Genomic DNA, 21,923 nt, shown 5'->3' with positions numbered 1-21,923 from the left:
TCTTTATAAATAACCGCTTTTAAACAGAATGGCTACTTTATACATAACCGCTTTTAAACAGAATGGCCTCTTTATAAATAACCGCTTTTAAACAGAATGGCTACTTTATAAATAACCCCTTTTAAACAGGATGCCCAGCTCACCGAATATCTCCCCCACGCTCCCATGGATTCTAGCCGTAGTTGGCAGCCAAACGGACGCTAGCAAGCGGTTCCTCACTCCCTTCCCATGTGTGCGGGGGAGTATTGAGGAGAAGAAAGCGCTTTCCCTGAAGCCCAAGACTTCAACCTGCCCGCATAGCACCTCGGCTCGCGGCCAACTCGACCCCCATCGCTCTAAAATATATATTAACCTAATTTAAAAAAAAAATATCCCATAATTCTTCTCGTCGTCAACATATTTTATTATACTCGTGGTAGGCACCCGCACCCCGTCTATAAGGCACGAGCCTAATCCCTGCCTAATACATTCGGGACGTACCAAGATTGAGAAACTATAGAAAAAAAACCATCGCCAGTCTACCAAGCACAGTAATACACCAATACAATGAAAAAAATAACCACTGCAGAGCACATAGTAATATACATTTAAAAAATAGCTCTGACCGGCACCATGTTCTAGTTTAGACCTCTAATTATAAATTTAAAAACAAAAAATGTTTTAAACAGAAATCAGAATGTCAACAGCTCACCGAGTGTTCCTCATCACGCGTCCCCAAGGTTCATGCCGGAGGTGACAGCCAAGCGGACGGCGCAGCTGGTTCTCTCCCCTCGGTGTCTCGCACGGAGGAGCCTCGAGACAGCGCTCCCCCGGAATTCCAGGATTCACCCTTTCTGCAGAGTCCGTTTGGCGGCCGACCTCGACACCCATCGGTTAAAAAAAACATCTCGTCGCCATCTGTAATGGAAATTATTAAAGGACAAACGATGAGCCGCTTACATTAATCAGTCTGAGTCATTATTAATAATAATAGAAAGGTTTATTTAATAAAGAAGGTTCATGACAGCATGGCCACGCTGCCAGACCAGTCACCCCCCCAGAGGCAGACATGTTAACCCACTAGCGTCTGACAGGGGACTGGCCTAGAGGCCTGGTCAGACATACAATTGAATACATGAAATTACGTAGAAGAAAACAAAATGGCTGGTTAGAGAAATTAATAATACGACTATGTTATGGCTAAGCCTGGAAGGAAAAACAGCTCCATCTTACAGTTCCCATGACCTTGGGTTATAGCTCTATGGCTGGTAGGAACAGCAACTTCGTTACGACTGAGAGAATGATAGAGTATCTTAAAGAGACATACACACATTAACCAGTAAATCTGGTTGGACTGAAACTCAAGCTGTATGACATGATAAAATAACAGAGACTCATAATGACATGATAATATATTCCACGACACTATCTATCTATATAGCTATCTATATAGCTATATATCTAACTGTGCGTCTTGGGAAGAAGGAAGAAAAACGCGGCTTATTGTTATTACCGAGGCGCACGGCATTAATAATGGATCAATGCCACGTCAATACTATTATTATTATTATTGGTCTACAAGTTGTTTAGCGAGAGGATGGTGGTAATGTGCTTCAATAGAACAATGGATCAATGCCATGTCAAAACTCGCTCCGCTGATCTGGAGGGCTCGCAGACAGCACACACAGACACACACGCGCGCGCGCACACACGGCTTGCAGCCACACACACATTTCCACTGTCCAATAGACAAGCGCCCTTTTCGACCGCGTGACATTGTTCAGAAGGTCTCGGTCCGCTGACAGATTTCTCTATGTGAACGCAGGCGAACCAAATGAAGAATGCAACAATGTTGCAACTTCACCCCCAGAACCGCACAGAGTCCACCAAAACTATATGTGAAAGCGACCTAAGAGCCACAAAAATTACTGTGGTACCACAAAGAGCCACACCATATACCAGCGTTTCTCAACCTTTTTTTTCAGTCACGGCACCCTTCATGTGTTTATAGGTCTCACCATCTGGCCTCTGAAGTTGCTAATGTCTTTTTTATTTGGGCCTCACAGGGTTAAAAGTAGTTGCAAAATTACAAAATCACTTTTAGCCATTTAAAAAAAGAATGTTTATTTAAAAAATGTTAAGCACATGTATAGTCAATTGGTCCTGTTGTTCAGCCTCACAATGCTATTTGATAGTAAATGTGTTTATATGTCCCACCCTCTGAAGTTGCTAATGTCATTTTAATTTGGGCCTCACAGGGTTAACCTCTTAAGCCCGAGATATACAGTAAAAGTGTATATTTTCAGCATTACGTTTGTTTACCAATTATTTTAACTGTTATTAGTGAAATATAAGATTATAGAAATCTCAGGGCATTGAGTCGGAAACCGGCGCATATTGAGAGGAGGAAGTGGCATAGCCAAAAGTGAGTGTAGTCTTTTGAAGGAAGAGACTCAGGCAGGGTTCGAAATTAACGGGGGCTTGGGGCATAATGCCCTTGAAAATGGACAAAATGCCCTCGAAAATCAGTTAAGGGGGGCAGAAAATGCCCCAGACAGTTTACTAATTATATATATATTTATCCGGTAATGAAGCGTCTGTGTATCGTACGGTTCAGATGACGCGCAAATAAAAAAATTCATTTGGCGGAGCCGGGAGAGGTGAGCACTGGCTGCAGGCGGCAGCAGCAGCAGCACTGCAGCCAGGTGCTAGTCAGTTTGTGTAAAAATGGCAAGCACAATATAAATCAATCTTTAAACGACTTTAAAAACATAGCCATTAACATTACATAGGCCTACACACATCTTGCCATAGCGTTAGCAGTTTGTACAACACAACGCACGTTTTAACTATGGTAGCCCGACGCAGCTTGCAAGCTAATACTGTACAGTCAATGAAATGTCACCGTAGCTACTAGCTACTGTAGCAGAGGAGGAAATGGGAGTCTGAGAGGCGGGGTGTTTAAAGACAATGATAGGCGTTTATTCAACATCCAAGAAGGCTAACATACAATTAGCTCCGTCGAGACTGTGAAACTTGAACTAACTCCAACCGGGACTATTGCCGCTTTCGTGCTGCTTGTTGATGTTATGATCTCCTCCTAACGTTACCGGAGCTGAAAGTGCCACACGCTAAAATGTCTGTGGGGACCCGGCGCCAACCCATAGATAGTTCCAACTCACCGAATTACGTAATCTACCACAGTTGCACTCAATATTTAAATAATGTTAGTCTAAATAAATGTAGACGGATACATAATAATTTCAAGCAGAAAACGAATCTTTCCATTAAGAACTGACAATCAGGGAATTTAAACATGGTTGACAGTTTTTTTGTGTGTTTATATTAAAGAAAGGAAAGTCTAGTGCTGGCTGAGCATATTGTTTGTTTGCACTAAGTTAATACTTTGACAAATGTAGCCTATATTTTTCAGTCAGTTCGGGCTTTGTGTGCCAAACATTATTTAAGGCTGTAAACACTGTAACACTGTAAACCTTTTTATTTATTTTTTTATAAATGAGAAGCATGTTTAGATTTTAATAAAAATTAACGTATATCGAACCGAACCGAAAACCGTGACCCCAAAACCGTGATACGAACCGAACCGTCCATTTTGTGAACCGTCCCACCCCTACCGTTTATCATAAAAATTCAGTGCCCCCGAAATACAAAAAAAGCCCCCGAAAATCAATTAAGGGGGGCAAAAAAAGCCCTTGATTTTTTTTTTTTTTTTCTAACCCTGGACTCGGGCTTTCGAATTTCGAAAAACTACCCTACCCAGTTCACACCAGCCCCTGTCAATCATCTGACTTCTGGATTTACTTTTTTATTTCTCTTATTTTTTGGGATTATCTCCCACAAACCTGAACGTTATTGCCATAAAACAGAACGCAGTTAGTTTCTCTACAAAAAACGGTGTTGCAATACGATGAAAAATGGTGGAGAAATTTACATTATAAAAAAGATGGCAGAATTCAGTACTGTATCTACAAAACCTTCTGTTTAATCATCTTCACTTTATTCATTTGCTTAGATTTTTCAGGTCTGGTCAATTTTAGCATGGTGTTATTCACAGTCAAAAGATAATTTTCTTTTAAATAGAATTGATATTCTCCTTTTGGTTCATTACAATTTACTCAAGCCTAGTAACGGACACACTATTTCTGACACTGATCCATATATGTCCCTAGATTCAGATACCAAGAACATGCAAATGGACATTTAAAAAAAAATTGTAAATGTTTATTCTACGTCATTAAGGAATGAGTGAAAATATATATAATAATTGTATTTTTTTAATGGATGGAAGAGCCGCACATTGACGGGCAAAGAGCCGCATGCGGCTCGCGAGCCGCGGGTTGGTCACCCCTGCCCTGCCCTACTCCAATGATCCGCACGAACGTTAGACGGTGTTGCACTTGCTACCCAGTCTGTTAGCTAGTAGCTAGTATTACCGTTTATGTTGTGATTTGCAAAATAAATATTCAACATTCTCTTTTGAGACTCCGCCTCAGACTCTTATCCTTTGGCACTTGGAACTTGCTGTACTTTGCTTGCAGGTCTGTAGCCATTATTGCTGGATTATGAATAGCACCAACTTTAGCCACGGTAACATTATCAAGCTAAGCTAGCTGACCTAGCTTGTCTTCCCCGCATTGACATTTGATAACGTTAAGTCAGCTAATGCTAGTCAGTAGCTACTTGACTTAAATACGATTCACCGTGGGTGCATTATTGTTGATAGACGGACAGTGTCAGATCCTGGAGAAAGGACAGGCGATCATCTGATTTGATGTAACGTTAAAGCGGATGTTGTTCCAACTAGCTAGCTTTTCAGCTAATGCTATAATAACACCAGCAAGCAAAACGCATGCCGTCCGAGCTCCCCGTCACACCGCTCTGTCGGGACAATGGAATTAATGGATTAATTTAGGAGTGAAATGCGAATGAAGGGTTGTAATCACTACTCGCAAGGATGCCCCCAAATATTATTTTCCACTTGCACGGGCCAAATTAAGGGGCAATTTGCGATCATCTCGTCGCAGTGTACAGCCCTGCATTGATAAACGACAGATTAGACACATAGCAATAATTTAAGACAGAGATTATGCGTTCACAACGCTATCATTGAAGTGGGTGCTGGCATTTAACCACGTTTTACCATGTTCACCAGTGGTAATCAAAGTGTTAAGAAAGCATATAAACAATCCCTTGTTAGTGGATATTGTACAAGTAGTGTCTCAATCACAATAGGTTACCACTTGTAAGTAGGGATGCACGATATTGATTTTGACAACGATACCGATAACTTTATGCTCCTCAAGCTGATAACCGATACCGATAACCGATATTTATTGTATTACATTTTTTTTAATGTATATATATATTTTTTTTATATTTTTTTCTTTCTTTTTTTTCCAACATGAAACAAAACATATCACAATACAATAATAATAATACATAAAAAGACTTCCCAGGACAATAACTTAACACCAACTTAAATGTATATTCCTGTAGTTTTGACCTAACCAGACAACAGAAACAAAAGCCAAGACAACAGTTTTGACTGATACAGTGACCATATTTATTTTTCCAAATGAAAATTCACAATCCCTCAACAACTTATAATACATCCAACCTAAGACGCTCAAAGCTTTTTTTTCTTCTTTTTTCAAAACTGTCCGCCTTGAAAGAAAGGCTTTGAGTGGACACATAGCCTAGCAGGTCGCCTGCGGCATCACCACCACTGCGATGGTGATAGAAGCCTACGACGATGGCGCGAGCACGCTTGTACCTATTGACGAGTCGTTTGCTAAATTAAAGAAGTTTGACAGAAATGACCCAAGGGCTCAAGCCGCTAGCTTTTAAGCAGTCCTTGGTGGTGCAAATTAACCTGGCTACTACGGAGCAATAAGTGACTGCGTATTCAACCAAGGGTTGCATCACAGCCATGAAAGGGGCTAGCTTTGCTTAGCTCCCCGCGTCGTCGCAGGCTTTTAAGTTAACACAATAACACACCATCGCAGCGGTGGTGATGCCGCAGGTGACCTGCTAGGTTGGATGTATCACAAGCCGCTGCACTTTTCCCTCCTCGTGGAACTTCTGCATTGCATTTATTACAAATAGCAAGCGAACTTTTCCCCTCTGAAACAATCCCCACTAGCGTCGCCATCTTTGTTGACATCCGCGCTGCTTTCAAGAAACGTACGTGGCTACGTCACAGCCAAGAAAGGGAGTGCTGGATTTGTGTAAAACGCCCTGCTCCTAAACCACACGCTATCAGTCGTACCACAGTACTGGCAAAACGGGAGGAGCCGACAGTTAAAACAAACGCACTTCATCCAAATTCACCCACACCGCATTTTTTTTTAGACCAAAAAATATATTATATTATCGGAGCTATTAATAACGTTATCGGGTTTATCGGGATGACGTCATAATTGCTGATATCGGCCCGATAATTATCGGCCCGATAATTATCGTGCATCCCTACTTGTAAGTGCAAATGCAGATTGTCCACGGAGTCTAGGTGTATCAATCTGCACATACGTAGTTCGGGAGTAGGTGCGACTAGCTCGGCTGAGAAAGTGCCGATCGACTTGGGATTGGTCACGCCGTGTTCAGGAGACTTGGGCGTATACAAATCTATTGGATCATATCTCCAGCACCCCCACAGCCGTAGCAACAACCACTTAATGTCGAGGCTCTCCTCCACATTCATTCATTTTCTCCCCCCACTCTCTCTCCCATGATTTCAGAATACCGGGAGTGTTGCGGTGGTCTATATCACTTCCTGATCAGTCACGTGGTACCGGTGGAGCGTGATTCTTTGAACGTCTTCCTGCATTACTCCATAAACGCTTTGTGTGTTTACAGTGTAAAGATTCTCTGTAGCAGAACTCTACTGGACCATGACTTCACATCTGGATCAAAACGTTCTTCCTGAGAAAACAGACATGGACACCACAACATCTGTAAGTACAATTGTGTTTACATTGTTTTCCTCTTTGCAGCAGCGGCACTCGAAAGGAGCCTTGAAGTTGTACAATCCCAAAACAAATGCCAAATGTTTTACATTTGTAGTACTTTACCATCTCCATGGTCAACTTACTCCTAGCATCTGCAGCGACATAATTCTCTTCACAATAACATATTACATTTCTCCCGATACCGGAAGCTACCTTTGTTCGCTATATCGTAGCTGTAGTTTAAAGTTGAACGTTTTTATTTATTGTGAACAATTTTTTATTTTTTTTGACATGACATACAAACATTTACAGTAGAAATCCACTATAAATCACAGGGCTATTACCGACATAATACTAACAATCATGACAGCCCGGTTAGATTAAAGATGAAAGATATACACAGATGAATTACAATACAATACAACACATAAATGCTCTTGCTCGTTCTCCCCCCCCCCCCCCCCCCCCACCGGACCCCCCTTGAATACATCCATTATTCCGCTTGATACCAAGGATTAAAAGTTCATATAATGCTTTATCCTCTCCACCACTTCTAACCAGATTGCTATGCTGGCTTCATTAACACCTAGAATTCGTGCGGTAGATATCTCTAGGTAAATCACATCAAGATAGGTAAGAATCCATACCCTCCGACACATTTTATCAGGTTGAATCCAGTGTGATGCTATTAGCTTTTTGGCAGCCGTAAGACCGGACAAGATTATCCTTTTTATAAGTACAGAGTGTGATAACTGAGAGCAGTTGATGTTGGCTGATGAGACCAGCCAACTGGCGAGTATCTGATTTTTTTGACCAGCCAAACAGATTTTTTACCAGACAAAAAAATTCGCTAATTGAGATAATTACTTCTTTGTATGTCAAGCCGTGTCAATGTTGTGTATGCATCTGGGTAGGCACACTGTGCCTTTAAGACAGCACGGTGGTCTTGCGACAGTGCTGTGAAGTACCGTCAAGTGTTGTGGTAACGTCAGTTGGGTTGGTGTGCTGTTGTGCACAGTGCACTGGTTGAGCTAGCCCCTTTCGTGACTGCGATGTGCAAGCCAGGGGCTTTTGAGCATGAAATAAAATGTCTAACCTTACGTCGTAGTCCGGTGCTTTTTTGGAAACATTATAGTCATAACAGATACACCTAGCTGGCTGCTTTGAGCACACATGGCTAACGTTAGCTAGCAAGCAGCTATAGCTAAAACGCTAACTAGAAGCTAACCACTGTATACAGTTCCAGTAGACTAACATTACACCTCTGTGATTTAAATGTGTCCTTAGTAACTTATACTCGAGGGTTGTACTAGGGTTGGATGCAGTTCCCCGTTGGTCAGTCTGTCTGTTTTCCATCTTCTGCTGTGTTTAACGTTATCTGTTTGCGAGTGCTCCTGATGGCTAGCCTAGTACCGCGGGACTTTTATTATTATATGTCCGCGGGTTGGCCAGTACTGCGCAAACGTTTATTAAACATTATATGTCCGCGGGTGGTCTTGTGCAGTGCTCTCGTGGCACTGTCAACTAAAGCGAACACTCAGAAGACGCGCACCGTTTGCCAGTGCAGTGATTGCAGAATGTTTTATTTTTTTGTATACTCACCAGCAGGGGAGGAAACAAACTTTTTGGCTTACCAGCCAACTGGCGGGTATCTGATTTTTTTTACCAGCCAAACGTAAAAAATACCAGCATTTGGCCAGTAAAGTGGCCTAATTTCCTCCCCTGACTGAGAGATATCATTCAGCAACAATACAGAAGGCATTACAGGTATTGTCAAAAACAAAAATCATGATAATAGTGTGGTTATTTCTTCCCAAAATATCTTAACAGGCGGGCATTCCCAATACATATGCATAAATGTACCACTATCACCGTTTGTACATAAGGAACATCGAGAGTCTTGTTTAAGCCCCATACGGTTCAGTCGAATAGGAGTTAGGTAAGTTATGAATAAAATTAAGATTAATCTGTTGATGATCCGGGTTACGTGACGATAGCCAAACGTTTGCCCAGACTTCAGCCCAATCAAAATCTACTTCCAAGTCTGGTATATCCCTCCTCCAAACTGAGTCTAGGGGAAGGACTTCATACGAAGATGTAAGTAAGTGACGGTAAAAGTCAGAGACAAAACCTCTCGATGTCTCCCTTTCATAAAATAATTTGTGATATCTGTGGTGCTCAAGTGGTACCTTTAATGGGACTCCATGAGCCTTCAAAATGCTAATAACTGTCTGTAGAAATAGTATGTGGAACTGGTGAGGTTAAATTTGTTATGTATATCTTGATAGCTACAGAAACCCCGTTCGTTGAAGATATCTCCCAATGTATGTATGCTATTCTTTTCCCATTTGGGAAATCTGATGGGTTGTTGTGCAATAAGGAGTGTATTGTTATTAAATATGGGAGAGTGTCTATGCCATTTATGTTGGTTAGTAAAAAAAAATGTGTTTCACGCCATATCCGGATCATATGTGTAATAAGAGGGCCAAATTTCATGTTGCATTGCTTAATTGATAGACTGCAGGATGTAGTATACACTAACCTATGTGGTGCCACAATGTTTTCTTCTAATGTTCTCCTGGATACGGATGCTTGAGAATCAAACCAGGTGATCAGTGGTCTTAAAGAGTACGCTTTAAAGTAGTAGTAGAAGTCTGGAAATGCTAGCCCTCCGTCGGCTTTATTTCTCTGTGCGGTGGATCTTTTTATTCATGGAGGTTTGTTGTTCCAAATAAATTTATATGCGGCGGAATGTAATTTTTTCCAGTAACCAGCAGGGGGGGTAACGGTAGCATTGAACTGAAGAAGTTGATTCTAGGTAAAATATCCATCTTAACTATTGATACTCGGGCCTGTACTGAGTTTTAAAGTTTTGACTAGGGATGCACCGATATGAAAATTTGCTACCGATACCGATTCCGATATTTGTGGCAACATTTTTTTTTAAATATTTTTTTTTTAATTTTTTTTTTTAATATTTTTTTTTTAATTTTTAATTTTTTTTTATGAAACTACTGTATATTTGTGTTACAAATTGTGCTCACCGATATGAACATAGGCCTCTTTACTTAAAAAAAGGAAACATCAAGAAAAGGAAACATCAAGAAATAGCACTATCTCTCCAGTATGTTCTGCAGGGCTGCACCTAGATACTAGTTCTCCCAGCATGGTCTACCTGCTGGGCTGCAGCTAGATACTATTGTCTCAACCAATGAAATCTTGATTGACAGTCGATTCTGCCAATTACGTCACACACCGCTTGCACCCGCCTCTGCTGTTACCACCAATCGGCAAGCACGTATACATTTTTTACTTCGGCTTTCAATACTCCCTCGATCTCCGTGAGGACTGTCATTAGGACTTCTTCCGCTACAGTCTGGGCCCCAAGCACGGCGTACAGGGCTGTCTTTATAGAACGTACTTCTCGTTCCCAGGTTCCACCGAAGTGGGGTGCGTTCGGGGGATTAAACTGGAAGTCAATCTGGGATGGAGCGAGGTGGGTCTTAAGTTCTGGGCCCATAGCTTGGAAGCTCTCTCTCAGCTCTCTTTCTCCGCCTTTGAAGTTTGTCCCGTGATCAGACAACAATGTAGACGGTTTTCCTTTCCGTGATGTGAATCTTCAGAAGGCCATAAGGAATGAGTCTGTGCTCATGGTTGGAAGGAGTTCGATATGTATCGCTCTGGTGGTCATGCATTTGAATACAATACCCCACCGCTTCTCGGTTCCTCTTCCTTTCTTTATATACAACGGGCCAAAACAGTCCATGCCTGTGGAGTGGAATGGCTTGTCGCCGAGTCGGAGGCGACAGGGAGGTAGGTCAGCCATCCGGGGTATGCTGGGCTGCGCGCGCCACTTTCGGCAGTCTAGACAGGTTCGCTGGAAGCGTCGCACTGCTTCTCTCCCTTGAAGTATCCAATAGCGACGTCTGATCTCCGCGAAGACTCTCTCTGCTCCTGCGTGATGCACATCCTCGTCGTATTTCTTTATGATCAGCTCTGTGACCTTGTGTCGGCTGTTCAAGACTATCGGGTACTTAACGTCATCCGGTAGATTGGGGGCCCTCCGCAGACGACCACCCACTCTGATGAGATTATGGGCGTCGCTCTCGGGTGCCAGGTGGAGCAATCTGCTGTCTGATGGGACGGGCTTTCCTCCCTGTAGACAGTCTAGCTCGTCGGGGAACGAGTCTCTCTGGGCTCGTTGTAGTAGAAGAAGTTCTGCTTCTTCGTAGTCAGCTGCTGAAATGTCGGCAGTGGGCTGAATCTCTGGGTGGTGCCACAGAAATGTCTTTAGTTGCGCACTCTGTAGGGTGAGGCAATCATCTATGTTGGGGTCTGTGGAGGCGACTGTGCTCAGTCCACAGAACATAGGTTTCTTGTTCTCAGCCTCCTCTTTACTCGCCTCCCGTGGGGTGGGCGTAGGCCACTCTTCTTCCGGGAGCTTGAGGAACTCTGCTCCGTCACTGTAGATGTTGTGACGGGTGAGGTCATCTAGGGACATTCCCCGGGTGATGACGTCAGCTGGGTTGTGTTTGGTGTCCACATACCGCCAGCTCGCTGTTTCTGTTAACTCTTGAATCTCGGTGACTCTGACTCCCACGAAGACTTTGTATCTGCATGAATCAGACTTGATCCATGTGAGTACTGTCGTGGAATCTGACCACAAGATTGTTCTGTGCACCGGAATGGTGAGTTCACGTTGGATTAACGTGGCTAGATGCGCTCCTGCTAGGGCTGCGCAGAGCTCTAGACGCGGGATAGATTGTTGCTTTCGTGGGGCTATTCTTGAGCGAGCCAGGATGAAAGCGGTGTGTATCTCTCCTCCCTTCTCTTGGGCACGCAAGTAGGCCACTGATCCATAGGCTACTTCGGAGGCGTCGCTGAAGACGTGTAGATCCATCTTGCATGTCTCTGGCCTCACTGTGGGTGGGAAGTAGCTGCAGCGTATATTGACGCCTGGGAGTGAGCGGAGTTCCGTCTCCCACTCTCTCCATGTGGAGGCAAGGGGTGCGGGTATTGGGTCGTCCCAGCCCTGGTCCTTGTCCCATAGTGCTCGTACAATCATCTTTGCCCTGGTGGTGTAAGGTAGAATACATCCCAACGGGTCATATTGTCTGGCGAGTGTTCTGTACACACTCCGTCTGGTGGTCGGTATCGCCGTCGACCTTCCCTGCTCCGTGGTCAGGGGTTTGTGTCTATAGTGGAGCGAGTCTGTTTTGAAGCGCCAGACTAGTCCTAGTGTCATTTCTTGGGCTTCTCCTGGGATGGTCGCCATCCAGGTCTCGCTGCTGGCAGCCGTGTCCGCGGGGGAGAGGCTGCGCAATACGTGCGGGTCGCTGCTGGCCCACTGCCTGAGATCAAAGCCGCCTTTGATCAGAGAGGCGCGTAGCTTGAGTAGGAGAGCCTCGGCTTCTTCCTGAGTCGAAACGCTTTGTAAACAGTTGTCCACGTAGAAACTGTTCTTCACACTGTGTCGGACCTCTTCATCTGCTGCTGGGTCCTCGGCGACGTGTTTCTGTAGTGCAAATGTAGCACAGCACGGGCTGCATGTGGTTCCGAAGGGGAGGACTTCCCACTGGTAGATGGCTGGGTGCTCATCTCCGATCCTCTCTCTCCATAGGAACCGCAGCAGGGGCTTATCCTCCTCCACTAGTCTCACCTGCAGGAACATCCCTTTGATATCCCCGCTGATAGCCACCTTGTCCTGGCGGAAGCGTAGTAGCACGCCTAGTAGAGAGGGGCCGAGTGTGGGGCCGGGCAAGAGCTCTTTATTCAGATTTTGGGATCCGATCTGGTAGCTGCAGTTAAACACAATGCGATCCTTGCCGTTGTGGTGGACCTTGTGGTGCGGCACGTACCATGATTCGGTCGTCTGATCGGCCTCTTTAATGTCAATCTTTGTCACGTGTCCCGCTGTGATTAGCTTCTCAATCTCAGCGCGGTACACACTCTCTTGAGCGGGGTCTTTGGCTAGGCGCCGCTCTGTGTTCAATAGATACCGCTCCGTAGCGTCTTTCTTTGCGTGAAAGGTGGGCATTCCTTCTCGCCTCAGGAGTGGAGTTGCGTATCTCATCACTCCGCCGACTGTGACTCTCTTTGTCCCTTGCTCGAGGAGGTTTATGGCGTAAATGTCTTCTTTAGAACGAATGTCTTTCTTTTCGTTCTTAAAGGGCATTGTCTCTAGTGTCCATAGCCTCTCGACATGCTGCAGGAGAGTGGTGTCTTCTTCTGTCACTCTGGAGTGGAGGCAGCTAGTGGCTGCTGTTCGGTTGAGAGATTTAGCGAGGGGGCCTTGTAATGTCCATCCTAGGCGGGTCTCGACTGCTGCAGGACAGCCTCTGGGTCCTGTATGGACCCGGTCTATCGGGACTATGAGGTCTGCATGGTCGGAGCCTATCAGCAGGGTCGGGGTGGCGCCGTCTATGAGCGGGATAGGTAGTTGACGCAGGTGCACATATTTATCCATCAGTTTGGCGATGGGGTAGGTGTACTGTGATAGTCCTATTTCTTGGCTGGTGAAAGCATTTGTAATCCTATACCGTCGCTCTGGCTGCCCGCTTGCTGCGATAGTGAAGGAGACATTCTCGCCTTTTATCGTCTTTAAATCTCTTCTTATTGTCCGAATCGTCATTTGGTTCTCGCTCCCCCGCAGTCCCAGCTGGGCCGCAGCGGACGCGAGCAGAAGGGTCTTCTCTGACCCGTCATCAAGGACGGCGTAAGTGTCCATGACTTTATCTTGGTAGCTCAATGTTACACGGACTACCTTTAAGAGCACTTGGGCGCCACTGCTGCTGGCGGGGTCAATGTACATGACACTTGCCTTTGTGCTGCTCGATGGTGCAGGTGCAGGCTTTCTTCTGTTACTGTCGTGTAGGACATCTAGGTGGGCTCCGTCACACCGACTGCACCTCTTCTTTAGGCGGCACTCGGCTGCCATGTGACTGCGCGCACATCGGTAACAGCGCCTGTTGGACTTTATCCATTGACTCACTTCTTCTGCATTCATCTTTGTGAACAGGTCACATTGTGACAGCCAGTGTTCCTTCTCGCAGTACGGGCACACCATCTTCCACTTCTCTTTTCTCGAGGGGGTACTGTGGTTCTTACTGCTCGGTACTGATTCTGATTGGTGCATGACAGTCACCGATCTTCTTCCATCGTTTATTCTCCTGGGTCCCTCTCTGGAGCTTGGTGTGCTCCGCACGAACGTATCCAGTCGTAGGCTGCTGACTTCTCTCGCCAGGAAGTCGGCTAGATCGAGGAGGGATGGTTCGGGACCGTTAGGATCACGGTGGTCTCTCTGCCGCCTGAAGCGCTCTTGTCTGGCGGGTGGCAGCTTCTCTAAAATCCTCTCGACGTTAGAGTTGGCGTATAGCTCGTGCATACCCTTTTCTCGTTGCGCTCCCAGCATCCCTACCAGGGACTGCACTTTTATAGACTGGTCGTCTAATGAGCGATTGTCTGTTGCTGGGGGTAGGCGGTCAATATGCCTTATCTCTTGGATTACGTAATCCCATATACGTCCATATCTCTGGTCCAGCGCTGCTAGAGCCGCGGTGTATGGGGTCGTAGAGGTGGCATAGGCTAGCGCTATATTGTGCGCTCGGGGTACTTTCAGGTGCTTCAGTAATATTGCATACTTGTGGCGTTCATCAGCGACATCCACCATCATTGTCTCTAAGCACATCCGGAGCTCCGTGTACTGTGCTCGATTCTCATAGGTGAAGTCTGGAAACGTCGGTGTGCCAATGTATGACGCCGTGGATGGCTGATACATCGGCGAGCGTTGGGGGAGAGGCCTCCTAGGCGAGTCTCCTCTTGCGCCTCTCTGTGGGCTGGTACCGGCAGGGTACCATGGCCCGCTGGTCCAGGTGCTATTCCTCGGGGCTGGTCGTGCGTCATGCTCACCCGTGAATAGAGTCGGGGGTCTGTAGCGCAGCGCCGCGGTGGTATAGCCTGGGCTGTACTGGACCTCCTGGTCCGGTGGAGTACTGTGCTGTCGTCGGGCTTGGTTCTCCTCCTCTCCCTCTTCTTCTTCTATCAGGTCCTCTAGATCCTGTAGTCGTTTATTTAGCTTCTCCGCAGTGTATGCCGCTCCTTCCTTGTAGCTGGGTCTCGCTTGGACCGGTCGGGGAAGGGGGTCTGCGGGGGGTATAGGCTTGGTCTGTTGGTCAAGTTCAGGGTCGCTTGCTCGGTTAGGGTATGCTGCCCTTGACTGTTGTCTCGACGAGTTCCTTGAACCCCTGGCGGAGGGAGAGGGTGTTGCCTTGGTGATCAGCTGCTCCATTAGCTGCGCTTGTAGTCTGTCGCGCTCGCCCTGTAATCTGTCGCGCTCGGTTTCACGCTGGATGAGAGCGAGGTCGCGCTCTGCCTCTCTTTGGGCACAGTCAGCGGCGCGCTGGGTGTCTGCTCGGTCTCTTGCCATATTCTCTTCCGTCTGAAGGCGTCTCATCTCCAGGCGTATGCGCTCTTCTTCGCTCCGTTGCTGCGTCTGGAGTCGATCGCGTTCACCCTGAAGTCGATCGCGTTCACCCTGGAGTCGATCGCGTTCGGTAGAGGCTGTCAGGCTGACGAGGAACGCCTGTGATAGCATCCTCTCCGCTTCGCTGGGGGAAGACGGTTGTAGAGGTGAGCCGCTCCTGGCTGTACTCGTTGGGGAGTCCTGGAGCTCTGTCTCCTCGGCGCTCTCCTCATCTTGTTCCGTGCAGAGTTCTCTCTCTGTAGGGTTGTCTTCCTCCCGGGGCTGGTCGGGGACTACTTCTTCGGTATTGGCGGGGGGTAAAGGCATGTCAGCTCCCTCCTGGTCCCCACCGTGAGCTTGGTCAGTTACATTAGAACCCACTAGGGCCTCTGTGGTCGGGGTAACCTGGTCGTTAAGGTCAAGACATAATTTTACTTTCTACTTTTACCGCGTTTACCGTTTGTCGAAGGCTAGGTAGTTGACTGACAGCGTAATCCTCTAAGTACTGAGGTGTCTGTCGTCTGCGCCGCGGGCGTTCTACGTTAGGAGGACCGTTTCGTGGAGTGTTCATCATAGGCCATTTCAATATTAATAACACTATATTAATATTACACTAGTTACCATCCGGCTCGAAGGACCAATTGTAACTGAGGGGTACAATTCCCTGACTGTATTGATAAGTATGGTATCATTAAACCACTACCGCTTTATGTACTTTAACTACTGGCCACACAGTACATGATATAGATATGATGAACACTTTCCCACCATGAAACCAAGTCCACACAAATGTATCCGTCGAATATTTAATATATAGCAAAGGGTATATACAACGTTCACGTAATGACATTTATGATTTGAATGCACTTGTAAGGCAAATGAGTATTCGTAGGCAAATCAACATTGAATGTCCAATCTCTGGTTACGCAGGAAGCAAGTATACAACCTGGTTCTTTAGGGAACTATAGCGATGGTACTTAATGATTATAGCTGGATATGCTAAAGGGGGGTCCTGCTGGTTGTAAGTCAGTAGGGGGGGGGGGGGGGTTAGGAGAGCCGCCGGCGATATCCCATCTGGCCAACGATTTCTTGGGAGAATTCAGAGTGCTGAACACGGTGCCCACAGAACCTTGGTCCACAGATGAATACAGTTGGGCCCTCTTGTAGACGGTAGCTGCCGGTCCACAACGAAGAGACGTGAGGCGACCTCACTCGGGGTAGAGCGCCATCTCACCTGGACTCCTCTCGGGGGGTAGTTCCAACACTCACTAGTGTTGGCTGTTATCCATGGCATAAATCAAAGCACCCAAAGCAAGTAGATAATCCAAGCCGTGTAGGGCTCGCCGTCGTCCGGGTAAGGTAATCCAATGTGCAGGTCCACTCGTCCTAGCCCAGAACTCCTCGGATGAAAGCACCACACGTGGTCTGCCCAGCCTGGTTAAGACTCTAGATAACGCGAGGAAACGATGGGGGTACTACTCACTGTATAACTCTAACCGAACGATGCACCATACATAATAGACTATTATTAACTTAATAGAAATACGTCCCACTCGACGGTATAGTGCCAAACTATGACAATTCAACTATTAATCCACACGATGTCTCAATGCCATTCTGAGGCCAAGTTGACCATACTGCACCACACGTGTATCGTGGGTGAGGCTTAACGTCTTGCCTCTAGGTTGGAGGGTAAAGAACTAAGGGCTAAGGGACTAAAAAGAAAGTTCTACTTTACTTGCGCCATATATATATGCGCTGTGAACAAATAGTACCATTCGTATTTCGCCAGACGTATTCCTACGCGGAACCGGGCTAGTAACGACATGTTCGTCGGCACGATTGAACTTGAACCAAGGGGCTTGGCTGCTGGCGCCAAGTTCTTGTCCAATGAGAGAATGAAACTATTATGGGCTGTTAGTAGACTAAAGGGATATTCAGTGTATATGTACAAGGAATATACAAGGGATATCAAACGATATACAAATACTATTAAATATATATCCATAAATAAATATATATATTCGGTTTAATCTGATCCTTCACAACACATAGAATACATGTATTCAGACCTATACAACTGCATATACACAGAATTAGTGCTGGGTGATATGGCCTAAATTTGATAACAAGATTTTTTTATGCATAATGTCGATATTCCATATGACTATGTTCAATCACATGAAGATAAAGCATGTTATAGAGTACGATGAATGTATCAAGCTAAAGGGAGCTGCGACTCCCGCCACTCCTGTAACTTCAGCCAGGTACCATCCGCGAATTTCGGCAATGGAAAACCGAAAAGGCAGAGTAGAGTCGAGTAAGTACCATGCAGTGGAAAAGCACCACAACATAATCTCAGCTCCTCCCGTTATGAGAGGACGAGTACCAAATGGAGAGCGATAACATCAGCAATCTCGTTCCATGTAGCCAAGAACATGATTCCCATTTATACAGTGGAAAAATAAGGATTCCGAAAACGAATTAGAACAGAGATACGAGTTGCAAATTGATACACTTTACACGTCTTTTTTTTTTTTAAATGAATTCGGTCCCGCTCGCATCTTTCTCTTTCTCCGCCATGTTTGCCTGCAAGAGCTAATCAGAGCCAGGGTTGGAGTCTCTCCGCCCCTTCCCTGTTGTCGACACACAAGGAAGGAGCGCTGCCGTGTAAAATGAAAAGCAAGAGCAACAAAATCTTGTGTGAAAACTTTGAAGTCGTTTAGAAAATAAAACCCTTTTCATATCGAGCATTAAAAAAATATCAATCGAATCCAGGTTCGCGATATATCGCCCAGGACTACGGTACATAGAATATAATATAATAGAAGTACTTTATTGATCCAGAGGGAAATTCAGCACTACAGATCGCTCACAATAAACATTTAGGTATAGTCAAAATAAAAAATCATAATAATAATAAAAATACAGTCTGGGATATACATTCTAAAATATGTAGATACATTCAAAAATATACAGCCAAAAATCGACAGTAAATGTACAGTAATAAAAAGTGATTTATGTAAAGTAAAAAGTCCAGGGCCCTCATTTATCAATATTGCGTACGCACTAGGGCTGACCTTCGAAGCTTTTTTTGGCAATCGAAGCTTCGGGGCCGAGCTTCGATTTTAATTTGAAGCTTCGGGATTTTTTTTTTTTTTTTTTTTTTTTTTTAATTTAAATTTTTTTTTTAATCTTATGTTGGGGGACTTGTACAGCACTTTCGTAAACTTTGTTGTTTTTAAATGTGCTCTATAAATAAAGTGGGTTGGATTAATTAATTAAGTAGCCCCTTTCGTGACTGACGCATCCAACAAGGTTTCACTCGGCTGTGTGATTTAATTCAAGGTGGATCGCTGTTGTCGTTTGAACAACTTCAGATTTCATGGGAACTACCAATCCCCCAAATCAAGAATGTTTAAGATGAATGAAGTAAGATTTTGATTATTTGAAATATGGCCTGTGTAGACTAAACTATGCACAGAATTATGTCAGTCTACAAGGTCCGGATTCTACATGGTCCGGCAATGTAGACCTTGTAGACTCCACTACAGACCAATTATCAGTGAATGTTCATGCATTTTTAAGAAGGGCAACTTCCACAAAAAAACAAAGAACTCACCAAAACATCTCAGTAGCACCTTATCTAAATGTTATATTTCATATATGGAGATTCATATTTATTTATGTATTGCATGCATTTCTACATTTTATTTCCTATTTTGTTTATTCATCCCAGTATCTTTCTTTCTTATGTGTGGAATTCTACAAGGCGCGCGCGCGCACACACACACACACACACACACACCTACACACACACACACACACACACACACACACACACACACACTTACATTTAGTCATTTAGCTGACGCTTTTATCCAAAGCGACTTACAAGTTCTGTACGACAAGACAGCAAGAAGGGTACAACTCTATCAGCTGAGTAACAATGTTCATCAAAGTGTTGCGTGTTACAGTGTAGGTTAGTTTATTAGGACAAGTGCATGACAGTAAGGTTAGTCACGGTTAGATTTTTTTTTTTTTTTTTTTTTATCATTTCAGATAATGGTTGAAGAAGTGAGTCTTTAGTCGACGGCGAAAAATTGGACGGGATTCGGCTGTCCTAACTGGGATGGGTAGTTCACACACACACACACACACACACACCTACACACACACAAATCGAAGTAAAAAAAAATAAAAAATTGAAAAATAATTTTTTTTTTTTTTTTTTTTTTTACTTCGATTTTTTTTTTATGTTCGAAGCTTGTGCCATCGAATCGAACGTTCGAAGCTTCGAAGCATTTAAGACAGCCCTAGTACGCACAGATATGTGTGTAACCCGTGCGTACGATCATTTCTAAGCAAAGTGTGGGACTTATCAAATTGAACTTGTGCTTGACTTTGTGCATATATATACGCACAGCTCGGAGCATGCGTAGCTGGCGCCCGGTGGTAGAATATTGAATATTACAACGCGGATATAAGCTTCCGCATTAGTTTCAACACCCGCGTGTTCTTTATGGCCAGTAATTCATTATAGTTCATTGTAAAATAGCAACAGTAGTGTAATTATGGTCAAAACCCTATAAATAGCATTTGGAATAATAGGTATTTCTCCTAATGAATGCAGCATGGTTTATGACTGACCGCACTGACTGCGCTCCGCTTAACTCAACTCGTTATTATTTTGCGCACAGACCGCAGAAACACGGGAACGTTTTGATTATATTTAAAAGGCTTTGCCATAACGTTAAACGAAACAAGTGGAATTTCGAAGCTGTAAGCAGAATACAAGTCATATGAACACCCATGATATAGTGTTCTTCCCCCTTCCTACTGTATAAGAAAGAATAAAAAACGCATTGCAACGAGAACAGAGGTTATTTGTTGAGTGTATGTGTATTACAAAACCCTTGCAATAAATGTGTCTTAAATGAATGAAAAGCATACATGCTCTGGATACAGAGCATATCGTGTGGGTGATATGACTTGTATTCTGCTTACAGAATTTCACTTATTTAGTTTTACAATGTCAAAGCCTTTTAAATATAAATCAAAACGTTCCCGTATTTATGCAATCTATGCGCAAAATAATAACGAGTTGAGTTCTAACAAAGAACGTATTACATGCTGGGTGGGCTGATAGAGTAAACTATGATATGAATATGATATGAAGCAGGGTTCGAAATTAACGGGGGCTTGGGGCATAATGCCCTTGAAAATGGACAAAATGCCCTCGAAAATCAGTTAAGGGGGGCACTTAATGCCCCCGACAGTTTACTAATTATATATATATTTATCCGGTAATGGAGCGTCTGTATCGTACGGTTCAGATGACGCGCAAATAAAAAAAATCATTTGGCGGAGCCGGTGTTCTGCACTGGCTGCAGGCAGCAGCAGCACTGCAGCCCAATAGGGTCCAGCTGCAGCCAGGTGCTAGTCAGTTTGTGTAAAAATGGCACGCACAATATAAATCAATCTTCATTACGACTTTAAAAACATAGCCATTAACATTACATAGGCATACACACATCTTGCCATAGCGTTAGCAGTTTGTACAAAACGACGCACGTTTTAACTATGGTAGCCCGACGCAGCCCACAAGCTAATACTGTACAGTCAATGAAATGTCACCGTAGCTACTACTAGCTACTGTAGCAGAGGAGGAAATGGGAGTCTGAGAGGCGGGGTGTTTAAAGACAATGATAGGCGTTTATTCAACATCCAAGAAGGCTAACCTACAACTGTGTTTTACTAACTCCAACCGGGACTATTACCGCTGTCCCACTGCATGTTGATGTTATGAACTCCTCCTAACGTTACCGGAGCTGAAGGTCTGACACTAAAATGTCCGTGGGGACCCGCCAACCCATAGATGGTTCCAACTCACTGAATTACGTAATCCACCACAGTTGCACTCAATATTTAAATAATGTTAGTCTAAATAAATGTAGACAGATAATGTACTTATTTTAAAAATAGAATGAACAAAGCAGTGTTGTTTTTAAACAGTACAGTGTGTGTGTTAGTTTGATGTATGCTGCCATTTATATTGATGGCCTTCTAATTTGTTTATTTATTTATTTTAAATAACAGTGACACTTTTCCCTTTGATAAGAAATCCAGCCATATTCCTTTCATTGTATTTCAAATACTGCACTTTAATTTCAAGCAGAAAACGAACCTTTCCATTAAGAACTGACAATCAGGGAATTTAAACATGGTTGATATTGTTTTTTTGTGTTTATATTAAAGAAAGGAAAGTCTAGTGCTGGCTGAGCATATTGTTTGTTTGCACTAAGTTAACACTATGGGTGCCATGGGTTAAATTCATTATATACCATAGGTTGCCGGCTCTATTTGTCTATGGAGAAGTACCCCTTCTTTGCATGGCTATAACTTTTTTAATTCTATTGCTACATTGCCATTATTAGGGCCCATTCAAAGTCCTATATGTATTGTTCATTGTGTAGCAACGTTAAACTTTTTCATTCACATATTCATAGTAAAGT

General features: G+C 44.3%; 1 protein-coding gene across 1 annotated transcript in view; it reads left to right on the top strand.

Annotated features, from left to right (window-relative positions):
• The window catches only part of LOC311238816 (uncharacterized protein), a 48,880-nt gene that overhangs the window by 13,907 nt on the left and 13,050 nt on the right, over positions 1–21,923 (top strand). Inside the window, exon 2 of the mRNA XM_084327016.1 lies at positions 6,856–6,953. Coding sequence (XP_084183142.1) covers positions 6,891–6,953 — 63 coding nt within the window. The 5' untranslated portion in view covers positions 6,856–6,890. The remainder of the gene's footprint in view (positions 1–6,855; positions 6,954–21,923) is intronic.

Source organism: Notolepis coatsorum (assembly GCF_963971535.1).
Source record: "Notolepis coatsorum genome assembly, chromosome: 1".
Taxonomy (NCBI): Eukaryota; Metazoa; Chordata; class Actinopteri; order Aulopiformes; family Paralepididae; genus Notolepis; species Notolepis coatsorum.
Note: the sequence above shows the minus strand (reverse complement) of the source record. Positions and strands in the feature narration are given on the sequence as shown.